This window comes from Leptodactylus fuscus, chromosome 11 (assembly GCF_031893055.1).
Source record: "Leptodactylus fuscus isolate aLepFus1 chromosome 11, aLepFus1.hap2, whole genome shotgun sequence".
Classification (NCBI taxonomy): domain Eukaryota; kingdom Metazoa; phylum Chordata; class Amphibia; order Anura; family Leptodactylidae; genus Leptodactylus; species Leptodactylus fuscus.
In genome coordinates this window covers 43,705,840-43,722,456 of record NC_134275.1, presented here as the reverse complement: position 1 = coordinate 43,722,456, position 16,617 = coordinate 43,705,840, and the positions used below count along the sequence as shown (strand labels likewise).

The 16,617-nt window shown below is 44.8% G+C and overlaps 1 protein-coding gene across 1 annotated transcript in view; it reads left to right on the top strand.

The window, feature by feature from the left end:
• The first annotated feature begins 1,510 nt into the window (after positions 1-1,510).
• The window catches only part of ARRDC1 (arrestin domain containing 1), a 28,764-nt gene continuing 13,657 nt past the window's right edge, over positions 1,511-16,617 (top strand). The window contains exons 1-2 of the mRNA XM_075259153.1: positions 1,511-1,663; positions 16,007-16,117. Coding sequence (XP_075115254.1) covers positions 1,546-1,663; positions 16,007-16,117 — 229 coding nt within the window. The 5' untranslated portion in view covers positions 1,511-1,545. The remainder of the gene's footprint in view (positions 1,664-16,006; positions 16,118-16,617) is intronic.

The window sequence follows — 16,617 nt, the reverse complement described above, 5'->3', positions numbered from 1 at the left end:
CCCTAGAATCCCATGCACTTTGCCCTGACTGTAAAATGCTGCGATTTTTCCATGGCGTTCAAATCGTGTGGGGACCCGGCCTTAAGTGCTGGCCACAGGGATCTGTTCCTCCAGACACTACTATTGCCACTACTATTTGTCAAATTGTCAATGTATTCCTAAATTTTCAGGAGTAATAACAGAGGAACAGCTGGGCCCCATAGCTACTAGCTATAATTCTATTATGGCATCTTATGTAACTATGGCGCCTCATATATGATACAATCCACAGCAACCCCATGTAATGTAAAAAATTATTATATAGGAATCCTAAGTCAAGAAAAAAGTTTGCCGAATATTTTATATTAACTAGAGATGAGCGAGTACTGTTCGGATCAGCCGATCCGAACAGCACGCTCGCATAGAAATGAATGGACGTAGCCGGCACGCGGGGGATTAAGCGGCCGGCCGCCATCAAAGCGGAAGTACCAGGTGCATCCATTCATTTCTATGGAGCGTGCTGTTCGGATCGGCTGATCCGAACAGTACTCGCTCATCTCTAATATTAACCCAATAAGGACCATACATATACACCACCAGGCCTTGGGCTTCAACTGTGCACTGTTAAAGCCCCCTGATCAATGAGCAGGAGATAGATGACCGCCTATGCAATGAACAGAGGAAGCAGCAATGTTGTTGGCTCAGTCAGAACAGGGACGTAACTATTAGGGTTGCCATTGAACTCCGAGCTGAACCTGTGGGGAAGCAAAAAGATCCCTCTGCCCCATATGGTGATACCAGTGCTATAAAGGCAGAGGATAGATGATCACGTGATTGGTAGGTGACCCTTGGAACTGTGTCGCTGCTGGGTCCCACAAATGTCACCATCGGAGCTGTTTTCCTTAGGGAAAAGTATAAAAAAAAACAAAAAATGGTGCCCCCTAAAGTCTATACAAAGATACAATTGAGTTTGTGGGCTGCCAGTTTCTCATATACAAGGTCCTGGGTCTGAGACCTAGTGAATAAATAAACAAAGATAATATAATGATGATATAATAACATAGAAAGTAATGGAAAAAGAAGCAAAAAGATCAAAAAATCATGAAACAATTCAGCCCAAATAAAAATAAAGTAAATAAAAAAAAATACCTGGAAAAAAAGAACAAAAAATGATAAAGTCTGAAAAACAGCCACATGTCACAAAAATCATGAAAAATCGCGCAAAATGACGAAAAAAGTGTCCGTAACGCTGAGTGTTAGAGGGTTAATGTGATATTAGCCGGTATTGAGATGGATATTATGCAGGCAGAGGCGTGTTCACACTGGCTTAATACTTTAAGGACTGTGAGGTGATTTTTAATAAAATGCTGACTAGATACAGAATTGATGAGTTGTGGAGAGTGACCCCTGACAGGTGACCACAGCCCCCGCCCTCCTCACGAGCTGACAGCTGAGGTAACCAGCAGGGGGCGTGGTCTCGGCCGGCTGTAGGCGGGTCGGGTGACGTCACACAGGCAGTGTGGCTGCGGGCTGAGGCTGTGGGGCTGCAGTAGTCAGTGGTCGGCCATGGGGAAGGTGCAGCTGTTTGAGATCAGTCTAAGGGACAGCCGGGTCATCTACAGCCCGGGGGAGTCACTGTGCGGGACCGTCACCATCAGGACCACCGCCGCCCTGCCCTATAAGAGTGAGTACACCCCGGTGCCCACTCCCGGGCTCCGTCTAGCTCCTGTGTACTTTATAGTCTGGGCATAGGGGCACCCGTGGGTGTCAGCCCGGCTGCTGGTGTATTGCCCCTCTATAGGTGGCTATGGCTACTACTCTGGTGCCTGCTATCTGGATCCGGGCATAGTCCCCATGGGCAGGATTTATGCCTTTAACCCCTCAATGATTTAACCTGAGCACCCAGGGTACAGGGGGGAAGGGGTTAACGTGGGGAGCTGTTCATGGGGGTCTATTTAAAAGTGGGCATGGTATGGGTGCTGTACTCCTCACTATCCTTCTACAACTAGGGGGCGACACAGAGAATATAAACAGGAGGCCAATCTGTGTTTACTTGTTGAACTACAAGTCCAAGCATATCTTAAAATGTAGCAAGAAGGATCTTGTGTCTCAGGAGACTACAGCATTGTCCACAAGCAGAATCTTCTGTGTGTCCAGGGAAACTACAACTCCCAGTATTGTCAAGAATTGTGTAACAAGCTGGATCGTGTGTGTGTGTGTGTGTGTGTGTGTGTGTGTGTGTGTGTGTAGGTAAAGTACAGCTCCCAGCATTGTCCAGTATGACTGTACCATCTTCCGTGTGTCTAGAGAAACTACAAATCCCAGCACTGTCCCGAATAAGTGTCACAAGCAGGATCTTGTGTGTGTCTAGGTAAGCCACAACAGTTGTCAGGGCATGCTGGGAGTTGTAGTTTCACAGCAGGTTGATGAGCGCCACTTAGTGTAATGTTAACAAGACCTCCTGCGTATGTTGTGGGTCTCCTTTAATAACCCCCATCATTACTGTACTGCCCTTGCCCCGTCCGCCCCTCCTCTCTTGATAATCCAGATTATAGCCATGCAGGTCTTTCACCCCCTCCCACATTCCTCAAAATAACTCCCTCGGCAGCCGCCCCCTCCCCAGTGGTCACTTGTCTTGTTCCTAGCTCAAACAGGTGTGTATAAGCCTGAGCAAAAATATTTTGGAATTTATTCATTTCTAGGAATGCAATGGTTAAAACATGTCCCACAGGGCACCCCAGGGGTGACTACTATGAATTTTAGTACACCCCCTCCCCCAATCCTTGTATGTAAGACCATGCTGCAGTTGTATATGTGACTGTGCTCATTTTTTTTAAATATTTCTGCCCCTTCTTATTGCATTTGGAGGCTTATAAATGTAACTGCCAATCAGATTCCAGCTCGGGGACATACATGCAGGGATCTGATTGGTTGCAGTTTGACGCTCGTTTCTAGTACAGAACAGTGTGTTTATGGGAAAACCAGAATCTGATTGGTTTCTTGGGGCCTCTGCTGGATGATTTAAAGGGGCTCTCCCCAGAGGCCTAATCTGAAGTGCCAGGGCATCAGTTATAATATATTGGATATAGTATTGGTCTCCTCATATTGAGAAGACACACAATCCAGTCTATTGCTCCCTGTTATCAGCCAATGGACAGCCCAGTCATCTCCCTTTATCTGTACAATAATTTCCATGAGCTCACGGACGGACGGCGTGTCAGACTCTTGGGGGACTCGCCTTGTTCCTAGGGCCGAAAGGTTGTGTAATGGTGATCCCAGCCGGGAATGCGGAGTACAATGCCATCACCCTGGTGACTGTTTGGTCTCCTCCTCAACCTGTTGTGGTCAGGTCTAGGAATTTATAAGGGGGTGGGGGGTGGTAGGGTGAGGCATGGTTAAAACAGCAGCTGCAGCCAAGGCTGTGTTACAGTGTGGATTTCCTGCATGTATAAAGTGTTGGCAGGTTAAAGGGTTAATAGTTAACTTGACTATATGACTGAGGGTCCAAATGTTTAATGAAAGGGGCCCAGGAGTCAGGATTCCTGTTCTGTAACCTGTGCTGTTAGCAGGATCATAGCGGATCAGTCTTTGGCCTTGTGCACACTAGCAGATTATGGTTGCATACGAGCCCTGACGTCTGTGGAGCTCCATAGCGGCACGTACAGTACAGCACGCCATATGCTGCCATGTAGCCTCTGTATACGTAGGACGAGGGGTATCCTTGTTGCATTTATGGCATCCACAGGATCTCCCAACACCCTTCTTCCACATGGTGCAGTCAGTTGAATCCAAGAAGAAAATGGAGGGAGCTGTGCCTGCGCTTCCATTTAGAATCAGGGAGGAGTCTTAGTCTTTTATTTGAGATAAAGGGGTACTCTCATTACCAAGATTTATGGGATCCACAAGATCTCCTGCTCCCCAATCGACCTGGAGCTGTGACCACAGTGCAAGGTCCAGCCAGGCATTCTTGGGACGCCAATAGCAATGACTAGAGAGCCGAGTATGCACTCCTATTCAGAACAGGGGTCGGGGAACCCTCTTCTGGAGATAGGTGGATATGCTATAAATGTTTGTGAATATTTAGGTGGTCATACATGTGGGCTGATTTCAGGTAGGACCAGCTCACTACCTAATGGGGGAGTCCAAGTGTTCATCCTCCGCTAGATGTCAACTGAGAGGAAGAGAGGGATTGGGCATACTGGATTCCAACATGCACCATCCTTTCTTTTCATAGTAGATAACCTGCTACCAGAGGTGTCTTCTCTCCCTTCTGAGAACACACATGCTTAGGCTATGTTCACATCAGTCTGTTCAGAGCATCCAGCACAGAGTCCATCAGAAACCCCAGTCGGAAAAGGCTGGTGATGTCTGTGAGAAACCGATCATGTAACCGAGGGACCTATAGACGATGGAGTAGTTGTACGTCCTTAGACAGTAGTCCTTAGCCAAGCATGCATGTGTATGACACAGTTGGGTGGACTGACTGTCAGCTGAGGTTATGGCCACTTTACACAGTTTAGAATTATACTAGTGGCTAGTAGGACTGTGTTGTCAGACTTAACTAATGGCTATGCTGAGATCCCATAAAGGGCTTGTCTGGAATTTTTTTTTTTTTTGATCAATGTTCCCCAGCACCTCTGCTGTCTGAAGTGACACTTGTGCTCCCCTTGATGCCACATTCATTGGTCACATGACATAACCGCAATGAGCTGCAATACCAAGCACAGCCACTAAACCATGTACGGCGCTGTGCTTGGGAAGTATCAAAGAAGCCGCAGCACTCGCCTGAACATAGTAGCCTCTTCAAACAGCAGATCGGCTGGGGCCTGGATGCCAGACCTCTGTCCTCAAATTAATCGATGACCTCAGTTATTTAACCTGGAAAACCCCTTTAAGCAGCCAACACTACATCACCCACAATGCAAAGCAGTAAGTAAAGGTGTAGTCCTGGATCTGAGGCCCTGCAGCCTTAGAGCACACAGAAAATACCAGTAAGTGTTTTTTGCCTGCAGCTCTGGATGTGACTGGTGTATAAGATATGATGCAATGGAAGATGAATCGAGTACAATATTTATAGTCCGCGTGATAAGATGTGACTTCCTCATTCGTGAATTTCTCAGAACCATTGCTTGTTTACGCGGCCATTAGTGCAAGTGGCTTCTTACATGTTTGTTCTGTGTGACCGCACATACACGTGACAGTCGCCTCTGTGAAAACTTGGCTCAGAGCTATAATGTCTTCCCCGTCTTGTCAGTAGTAGCAGAATCTCTCCTGGTTTTTTGGAGTGTCTGTCTGGAGGAGTAAAGGCGTAGAATAAGCGGCGTCTTTGTTTCTTGCTCCTTCAGGAAGCTGATTTCACGACTATTTTTGTATCTCATTGTGTACGAGACAAGGAGGTAATAATGTTATCCAGCGGCCTGTGCTTCTGTATTCTGTGCGCTAGGATGGTTGGTCCTATAATTAATTTTTAACGCCTGTGTGGGCAGTGGGACGCCGGCGGCAGCATCCTTCCACGGGATGTTTTGTGCGGCTATTGTTGCTATGTGAAGATCTCGAGGTGTTATGAATCCGTAATTCCCAGCTGTGGTAGCGGTACAGCATCTTGTGTGAACACCACAGCAGGGTGGCGGTGTACAGGACCTGAATCAGTAAGGGATGGCATGAAATGCAAACACTTGGAATCTGAGAGTTAAAGGTGGTTTTCCAGGACTATGATATTGCGCTTCACTTCATTATCTCAGGGCAGGGACATCAGGTTCATTGGTCACATGTCCATGCTGAGCCTTAGTCCTATTCAAATGAATGGGGCTGAGCTGCAATACCAATCACAACCGCTGTGCTTGATAAGTAGCAAAGAGGCCGCAGCATTCTGGAATACCCCTTTAACAGGACTACAGGTCTGTTCCCTGTCAGGGGTCTAAGGCTATGAACAAGGGGTTGCATAAATTTAACCTACTTCTTCTACGGATTTTTTGAGGCTGTTCCGACCCCAGGCCATCAGCACCCGGTCTCCATGTTGCTCTGCCGCTTCTCCAGTTTTCACCACTTGTTAACTGTGCTAGCAGAGCTGGCATTAATACGGAAAAAAGTTAAATTGAACCCTCTGGACAACCCCTTTAAGGCATATGGATATCATAGAGGGGGCTCTATCTGTGGCGGACCAGACCCATTCATGTGTTATATGGTTGTCTATACCTTTGAAGAGTTGGCGTGCATTTTGTTAAGTTGACGCTGGCTTTAGGTTAAGGCCCCACTTATAGGTTCTCCTTTGGGATGTCCTCCACAGCAGAGCCACCCGCAGTAAAGAAGGGAAAAAAAAAAAGCCAAAATGTCTGGGTTTTTTTTTTTTTGCTGCAGCTTTTGGCCACAATTCCTTTCTTTATATTCCCCCCACCCACCCCCACCACCACCACCACGCTGCCACTATACCTTGCAGTGTGTTAGCTGCTTCTGATTTTGCAATGATTCGGCCTCTAAGTCTGCAACGCGTGTCCCTGAACTTAAGGATGTATTTAGACATTGAGGTTTTATTGCTGTTCTCAATCTATTTGCGGAAGCTTTCTTCTGACAGAACAGAAAGTTTTGCACGCACAAAGAAAATGTCTGTCCTGTTTTTTTTTTTACATTCTAGTCCATGTAGATGGATCCAGGTGGAGGGGGCTCTGTCTGCATCCAACTCTCTACTATTATTAATGTCCTCCTGCGTTGGATGACATGGTAGTGTGAACGTTCTCTTAGCCTGAGGCGATACGTTGCTGCTTTTCCACAGGTGGTCTATGCCTTAGAACACATGGATATGCTGGAAAATCCACAGTGTTAGCAATGGCAACCAGATGTCTTTTATCACCTCTCATCCTCACACTACCGAAAAAACATCTGTGCAAATTAACCTGCAGTATATTGCGGATTTTCACCACAATGCATAGCATGAGATATGCTGTGAATTGTTTTCCATTGCAGTCTCCGTACCCTTACACTGGGGACAACACTTGTATCGGGTTAGCTGGCACAAACTTACTGCTGGTGAGCCCGCTGCAATGTGCAGTAGTAGCAGACTGCATGAGTTTTCATGACATACACTACTCAAAAAAATAAAGGGAACACTGAAATAACTCATCCTAGATCTGAATGAAAGAAATATTCTCATTGAGTTCTTTGTTCTGTACAAAGTTGAATGAGATGACAACAAAATGACACAAAAATCGTCAATGGAAATCAAATTTATGAACCAATGGAAGCCTGGATTTGGAGTCACCCCAAAAATTAAAGTGGAAAAACCCCAGCTAATCCAACTTTGATGTAATGTCCTTTAAAACATGTCAAAATGAGGCTCAGTAGTGTGTGTGGCCTCCACGTGCCTCTATGACCTCCCTACAACGCCTGGGCATGCTCCTGATGAGGTTGTGGATGGTCTCCTGAGGGATCTCCTGCCAGACCTGGACTAACGCATCTGCCAACTCCTGGACAGTCTGTGGTGCAACATGACGTTGGTGGATGGAGCGAGACATGATGTCCCAGATGTGCTCAATCGGATTCAGGTCTGGGGAACGGGCGGGCCAGTCCATAGCTTCAATGCATTCATCAGGAACTGCTGACACGGCTGTGCGGCCCTCCAAAGAAATGCCATCCCACACCATTATTGACCCACTGCCAAACTGGTCATGCTGCAGGATGTTGCAGGCAGCAGATCGCTCTCCACGGCATCTCCAGACTCTGTCACATGTGCTCAGTGTGAACCTGCTTTCATCTGTGAAGAGCACAGAGCGTCAGTGGCGAAGTTGCCAATCCTGGTGTTCTGTGGCAAATACTAAGCATCTTGCATGGTGTTGGGCTGTGAGCACAACCCCCATTTGTGGACGTCGGGCCCTCATACCATCCTCATGGAGTTGGTTTCTAACCGTTTGTGCAGACACATGCACATTTGTGGCCTGCTGGAGGTCATTTTGCAGGGCTCTGGCAGTGCTCCTCCTGTTCCTCCTTGCATAAAGGCAGAGGTAGCGATCCTGCTGTTGGGTTGTTGTCCTCCTACGACCCCCTTCATGTCTGCTAGGGTACTGGCCTGTCTCCTGGTCGCGCCTCCAACCTCTGGACACTATGCTGACAGACACGGCAAACCTTCTTGCCACAGCTCACATTGATGTGCCATCCTGGATGAGCTGCACTACTTGAGCCACTTGTGTGGGTTGTAGAGTCCGTCTCATGCTACCATGAGTGTGAATGCAGAACCAACATTCAAAAGTGACCAAAACATCAGCCAGAAAGCATTGGTACTGAGATGTGGTCTGTGGTCCCCACCTGCAGACCCCTCCTTTATTGAGTGTCTCCATAACTGCCAATAATTTCCATTTGTTGTCTATTACATTTGTACAACATATGAAATTGATTGTCAATCAGTGTTGCTTGGAGTTACATTGTGTTGCTTCAGTGTTCCCTTTATTTTTTTGAGCATTGTACATCATCCTGACTACTAGCTGCTGGTTTTAAAGGGGTTCTGCAGGGAGTCTTTTTTTTTTGTTTTTGTGACGAGTCTTTAGAAGCTATACCTAGGTGTTCCGAGCTGGTTACAACCCCAGGTCATGTGATTGGGACCAGCACCTGGGTGGTCGTCCCAATCACGTGACCTGGGGTTGTAACCAGCCTAAAACCCCCAGAAGCAAATAAAAAATCCTCCCAGGAGAGCCCCTTTAAACCGACTATATCAATTATTGCCATGGATTTCACCCCTGACTCTGCTGCAGCATCTGTGTGGCTACAGCCTAATAGTTTGACCAACCCTTGGAAGAAAAGCTGACTGCAGAGGGTACCAATGTTGAGACCCCCAAATAGCGGCCTCGGTCCTTGCAGCAGTAGTTCTTCCCGTTACATAAAGCTTCCTTTGTTCCTCCTGTCAGTGAATGCTTGAATTACTTGTACAAACTTTTGCTTCACATGTGGGATGATGTCAGGGGAAATGTCACCACAGCCAAAACCGCCGCTCCCAGTGTGAACTTTACTCAGTTATGTCAGTGCAGAAGAGTCTGATCAGTCAACAAACACGTCATAGTTACAAACATGTGACCATTCCGTGTGTGTGCGATTCTGAGAAGAGTGACTCCATATAATTATAGGTGAGTTATCAGAGACGTAACGGAAGCAGGTAACATATTTTTGGATTGCCGATACATTCTGTTCTCGGTGGGTTTGGGGGAGTGGTGGCTTGTTATTGTGTGGGCTCGGGTTAAGGGGCTCCCTGCATTGGACTGTTTTATTATAAAGGGGGAACTCCACCGCCAATGTTTTATTCTCATGCAGTGCCATCACAAAAAAAAAATCAAGCATTATATAGCCAATAGATGAGGTTCCCCCTGCCCAATCTACTACGTGGGAATATCCCAAATGTGGCCCTTGAGTATGGGTTAGTCATAATAATCAGATTTTGGTTTGGGTCTGGTGTCTGAGCACCCCTTTCCCCCGCCCTATGGGATAAGCTACCTTAGGTGTGAAAGTTAATTTTGGTTTTATCCCTTTAATTCAGGCTTTCCTAGTTAGGATATATTCACATACGGCAGATTTGCTGCCAAAACGTCAGTGACTGTCCTATTTTAGGGAGTACAAGCTGTTTCTAGGTCAGGGATCAGCAACCTTTGGCACTCCAGCTGCTGTGAAACTACAACTCCCAGCATGCTCTATTCACTTCTATGGGTGTTCCAAGAAGAGCAGAGCAAGTATGCATGCTGGGAGTTGTAGTTCCACAACATTGGAATGGGGAAGGTTGCCTTCATTGGAGTATGAGAAAACAAAATATTAATATAAATCAGATTATATACAGGGATTATGCAGCAGACACCCAAGTAACAACCAAGGGCCTCATACATTTAAAGGTAATGTCCAGGATTAGAAAACCTGGCTGCAGCGCCACATCTATTCATGGGTTGTATCTGGTATTGTAGCTCAGCTCCATTAAATTGAATAGGGATGACCTGCAATACAACACAAAACCTGTGAACAGGTGTGGTGCTATTTATGGAAGCCATGTTTTTCTAATCTACTACAGCCCCTTTAAATGATAGGTTCCCTACATTTTCTATAGATAAACTTTGCCATTGGGGCTAGTTCACACGTAAATTACATGTGGCTTATTTTGGTCCTGAAAAAAACCACTTCCTAATAGGGAAGCGTTTTTTTGAGGTTTTTTAAAAAAAAAAAAAAAAAAAAAAAGCTTCAAAAAACGCCAGGCGGTTTTCCTCTCCCGTAAAGTGAATGGGCCGCAAAAAACGTCGCTTTTTTCTGCACCTTTTTTTTGCAAAAAACTGCGACACGTGTGTTTTTTTTTTTTTGCAAAAACCTGCAAAGAAAAAAAGCACTTTTTTTTGCCTCCCATTCACTCCTATTGCTTTCTTCAGGCGGAAAACGCCTGAAGAAAAGTTAATGTCCCTTTTTTTCTGCTAGCGGTGAAAAACTGCTAGCAGAAAAAAATAAAAGCTAGCGGTCTACTTAAACTACTATTGTAATGAGGCGGATTTTGAGGCGAAATCCGCCGTCAAAATCCGCCTCTTTGTCCCCGTGTGAACCAGCCCTTAGCAGCTTTATCTTGTACAGTACTATTCGAGTTGTCTACTCCAGTAACATCCAGAGCTGCATTCAGAAACCTGTTGATGCTGTCAGACAACTCTAAGGTATTGAGGTCCTACAATACAGGACACTGAACTGCATGGCATCCTGAGAGAGGTGTAGATCTGAACAACAAGGTGGTGCAGCTGGACCGGTCAGCCAGGTTATATGTTACTTCTGCTCTTTGCGAAGAAGGCTGCAGACAAGGGGTTAAGGTTAGGTCTGTGTATAGGGGAGGGGGGCAGGTGATAGGGAGACCTTGAAATGGGAGAAGTGCAGGATGAGGGGGAGGCTGGTCTGACTCAGGTTTTGGGACTGGGCCCAGACTGCTCCTTTGTTTACAGTCACAGTCAGCGACTGTGGAAACAGGCAATCCTTCTGTATGTAATGTTACCGGGGAAGAAATCAGGGGTGGCTATACATTCTGGAGGAGGGGGCGGCTGGGAACCCATGGAGGGAGGCCTGGCTTACTACCAGGGCACTGTACACTGTGGAGGAGCAGAGTCCAGTGTAGTCACTGCAGATATCATCCATCGGATTGCTTGCCCTCTCTCTGGCCATAGGGATAATGGTAAATCTGCACACTGTAATGTCCGTATCTTGAACGGCGCTCCCCTTAGACTCTATATCGTTCTTATGAGGGTCAATGTATGTGCGACCAGCCACTTCCATTCATATGAGGGTACAAGAGACCCCCATTCTTCTGATCAGTGGCAGACCCAGTGTTAAGACCACTACTGATCAGATTGATATATCTTATCTAGTGTGTAACTTGCCCCTTCAAGGTGGTTATGCAGGGAAAAATAAAGCTCAACCGTGCATTCCTTACTTTCTTACTAATATATACCGTAAGTGGGTTGCTCTCCTGTTGCAGGTCTATAGAGTAGATCAGAGTCTGTCATGTGACTGATAGTCAGATCCTGAGGAGGAAGGAGATGTCTGATTCCCACCATGCTATCTATACTTAACTATTAGTAAGAAGTCTACTACATGCAGGGAATGCCATGCTAAGCTTTCTTTTTCCCTGGAATACCCCTTTAAGGTGCTCATACACCTTAAACAGGTTTTGCCAATAGCTCTCCCTTCTGATTCCCCCCCCCCCCCCTCATACCTATCCACAGAATGTGCAGGCCTCTCCAGAGCAGAGGTTTCCGACTCTCACCCCGCACACATGCCCAGCCCCCTCCCTATTCCTTCTCCACCGCTGGCTGCATTGTCAGGTTGATGGGGGACATAGTGGAGTTGGTAGGCTTGGCTGAATATACTGTTGTATCTTGGCATATACTTGCATTGTTGGATTTAACCAGATTCCTATAAATTGACTCCTGACCCTATTATTGGGATTTACATTTTAATCTACAGAGTTCTGGATTATCATGAAGCAGCTCAATGTCAATAATCTGGGGAAAAGTCACTTCCCGGTTCAGATAAGGGCTATGCCGAGCATTTATGGAAGTCACATGATCAGGAACCGGTTTGGTAGCTCCAGCCTTGGTCACACAGCAGATATCTATCGGGGTGGCGCTGAAATGTCCGGTCTCGTAACAATAAGGCTTAGTCACTGCGTGAAATGTTCTACTATACCTTGTGGTGCCATTCCCCATTGTTTTCAATTCCCCTGCTTGCTGTTAGTGACAAGGAATATCCATAGGTTACAGATTTAAGGACATGTTCACACACCACATGTAGATGACCCTTGGATTTCTGTCACAGATTTGCTGCAGCAGAATTATCGCTTTGTTATTCCATGGGGTCAATTCAATGCCAAATTGCCCAAAATAAGAGAGGGCATTTAAAAGTACAAAAAAATACAGAGGAAAATTTCCAATACATATGAATGGGGTTGTATAAACCCGGTCACATGCATTGGACGTGAATTTCATGTCTGCAAAGCCATTCTATTGCTTCTCACAGCTTAGGCGCGATTCACATCTGCGTTCGTGGTGTCTGCTTGGGGTCTCCCCGGACAGAAACCTATACACATAGAAATGCAATTGCCTGGGAAAACACGTGGATCCCATAGACTAGAATGGGGTCTGTGTGGTTTCCGCTTGAATCAAGCAAGCAGCACTTTTCTCTCCGCATGTTTAGTGAGGAAACCACACGGACTCCCCGAATGGAAACCCGAACACAGATGAGAACCCTGGGCTTTAGGGTTGGGTATAATTGTATCCAGTTCACATATTGAAATAAACAGTCTGATGCACATTTTACCTGCACTGATACACTGTAACAAACTATTAGGGTAGGATACAAAGTGATATAGGTGTTTGCAACTTTTGGCACTCTAGCTGTTATGAAACTACAACTCTCAGCATGCTTACTGGAACTCTCACAGAAGTGAGACTCCAAGACCTACATCTTACATAGCTAAACCGCATAATACATTGCAACATACTCTCAGCTGTGAGCAGCACTAGAAAAAAAATGTTTGTTATTTTTTTTGATTTATTTGTAGATGTTTCTAGTTGCTGACAGCAAGCGGAGATCTTGGAAATACTCCAATGAGCACTTCCTATGACAACATTGTATTTTGGAGCTTTTATGTATTTCAGTAATGGTTGCAGAACTGCAGTACTGCCTGCACATGTATCATCAGCTCAGGGCATCAGTGCAAGTCATAGTACCAAACTGGAATGTGTGCCCCCATCTGTTTACAATTTGATATGACAATGACCGCAATGTGTGTGTGGTTTTTTTTTTTTTTTTTTAATTTTTTTTATTTCTGCATTGTATAGTTTGCCCCTTTACCACCTCCTTCCCTCTAGGTGACAGATGCAGCCTTTCCTTTGTATCTGGGAGTGGTCTGGGTTTACCTTGTCATTTGGTTTATTTAGTACATACTGATCACTGGGTAAAGTAGGAGAAAAAGAAAAACTTATTTTCCCATGTTGTGAACTGAATGATCCCTTTATTTGCAGATGTGACTCTGTGCCCGGCCTCTTTTGTCTCCATTAGTCTCCTGGCTCTGCTGTCACACCTGTACCTTGTTTGCTTAAATGGGTATTCACACCTTATAAAATGATGCTATATGGCTTATACAGGGTTAAAAGGAAAATGTTTGTTCTTGTACCGTGTTAGCGAGTGGGTAGTAAATATAAAAAAACAAAAAAACTTGATAGTCTTCAGTAGTTGATACCTTTTTAATGGCCAACTAATAATGATGACAGCTTACAACGTTTCAGAACTCTAGGCTCCTTTCTCAAGTAAATAAAAAACATTTCTGAAGGATGCATATTTAAAGGGCATATAGGGATAGAATTCCAGGAGGAAAGGGGGGGGGGTTAGAGGGTCGTTAGTAATTGGTACAATCAATGTAAACATTCCAGGTTTTTATCAGTTCTCAGGTCAGTGATTTCTGTAAGATAACATAAAACCATGTGACAGATTTAACCCCCTCTCCAGTGTTTGAAGCAGGGTCATAAATTTACACTCTTAAATCTGTCGTTCTTTCTTTGATTTGAAATTCCCTCTTAAAACCAAAATTTCAAAATGTTTTGATACGGGAAGGTCCATTCTTCGTTCTCTGGCGATGTGAATTCATACGCATTCTAAGTTGCTGTCAGGTCTCTCCAACATACAGATTTTCAGTGGGAGATTTGGTGCCACATTATCAAATACACTACATTAGGTGTGTTACAGGTGAACGTATCTGGGATTTTATATTCCCTGTTAGAGTTTGGTATCTCTATCCTGTCAGTGGTCAGTATGTGAGGGCATGTTTTACACCTTTTCTGTCTGCATAGAAATGTTCCTGTGTTAGTTGGAGGTGATAGTGAGCTGCTGACAACCATATTCCTGAGGTTTGGTGGTTGTCTGTAGCACAGGAGAGGGGGGTCTGGAAATATGGATTTTAGACGGTTGTCTTTTTGCAGTAGTGGATGTAATTTGCATGTGATTCGTCTCTAGGTGTGGATTATATGTGACGACCAGGGGCACCCGATTGTTCTCCTGTTTGGTATTGTATTTTAATAAATCCGATCTTTGTATTCTGGTGGCCCTGGTGACTTGGTTATCAATTGTTCTTGGATGGTAACCCTGCCTCAAGAATGTGTTTTTGAAATGTCCCACTGAAAATCTGTATGTTGGAGAGACCGGACAGCAACTTAGAATGTGTTTGAATTCATATCGCCATACAATTAGAGAATGAAGAATGGCCCTTCCCGTATCAAAACATTTCTGCAATGAGGATCATAATATCACCGATCACATGAAAATTTTGGTTTTAAGAGGGAATTTCAAATCAAAGAAAGAACGACGGATTTATGAGTGTAAATTTATGACCCTGCTTCAAACACTGTAGAGGGGGCTAAATCTGTCACATGGTTTTATGTCATCTTACAGAAATCACTGACCTGAGAACTGATAAAACCCTGGAATGTTTACATTGATTGTACCAATTACTAACGACCCTCTACCCCCTTCCTCCTGGAATTCTATCCCTATGTGCCCTTTTGTACATAAATATGCATCCTTCAGAAATGGTTTTACATTTACTTGAAAGGAGCCTAGAGTTCCGAAACGTTGTTAACTGTCATCATTATTAGTTAGCCATTAAAACGTTATCAACTACTGAAGACTATCAAGTTGTTGTGGTTTTTTTTGTTTTTTTTTAATATTTCGTACAGGGTTAAGCAACCTTCAGCAGTCAAGCTATTGTGAAACTACTACTCCGTCCTCTCTTGCTGCAGTTACTTGCACGGCCAGGAGTGTCACTGTGTTGGGGTAACTTAAAAGCTCCCCTTTATTCTTAGGATCCAACCTCCGGGACCCTCCACTGATCATAGCCTTGTGCAGCAATGCCATCACTATACATGATGGGACTAACACTTTAATGACCAATCTCATATGTGTAGTACTACCAGTCACAGAATGCTGTCCACCATGCTTTTCCCTCTTGTAGCTCTGCAGCACTTTGGTTGACAATTTGCTTTGTTAGATCCAGGTTTCCTGCAATTGACCTGACAGTCTTGTTTGTTTCTGTTACTGCTTGTAGCTGTAAACTCCCCACATGTCATCGAAGAAACTACCTGCGGTTATTTTCTGTGCCGCAAAATGCCACAATCATTTCACTTTGTGAAGCAGAACCATCCTGTAAAAACTGATGTCAGTAACTCTGTGTCATATTGTGATCTATAGATAGATAGAGAGAAAGAAAGATATTATGTATATACGCATGTGTAGTACTGAGCAGTGAGATGCAAGAGGGCTGGATTTGCTAAGGAAGACTGGAAAATGCAAGAAAGCATCTGACTGCAAAGTAGAGCATAGGAAAGGTAGAGGTGTACACTATAACTACTATACTGCCCACTATGTAAAGAATACATACTATAATACTACTCCCTATGTACAAGAATATAACTACTATAATATTCCCCCTACCAGACTATAGGTCTGTATGTATAGTGGACTCATCATGTCTTTGTTCTTATTGCAGCCATCAAGGTGAACTGCTTGGGGTCCTGCGGTGTCTCAAATAAAGCCAATGATTCATCATGGAACCTGGAAGAACAATACTTCAATGGAACGTTCTCTCTGGCAGATAAAGGTAAATCCTTCCATCCATGATCCAGAGGGTGGAGCTACCCATGTACACCCAGCTAGTCTTTGTATTATGTGGTTGTCCCTTTACTGGAATGATCAGAATGTTCTATTTCGTATCTGAAATGTAATACTGTCAAATAATGTATAAGACAAGTTTTAGAAAATGAATGTTCTACAGCTTTCCTTGAACATATAGGGCGGTTAATAATTCTATTGGGAATGTAAGGTTTTGAACTTTCGAGTTGCGGTCTTGCCGTCTTGAGTGCCCGGTGTCCCATCTGCCGCGTTAATCCTCTCTGGTGAAGTGGCGGTATAAAAGGCTGACCTCATCTCCTCCGCACCTGCCCTGCTCTTCTCTATGAATACATATTGTGTGTGCTTCATCCTCCCCACAGGGGACAAGTTCTGTAATTCTTTGTTATATGGATGTAATGAGAACATTCCTGCAGCCACTTACGTTTCTCTGCCTGGAAACGGTAATGTAAATTAAAAACTCTCAACCCA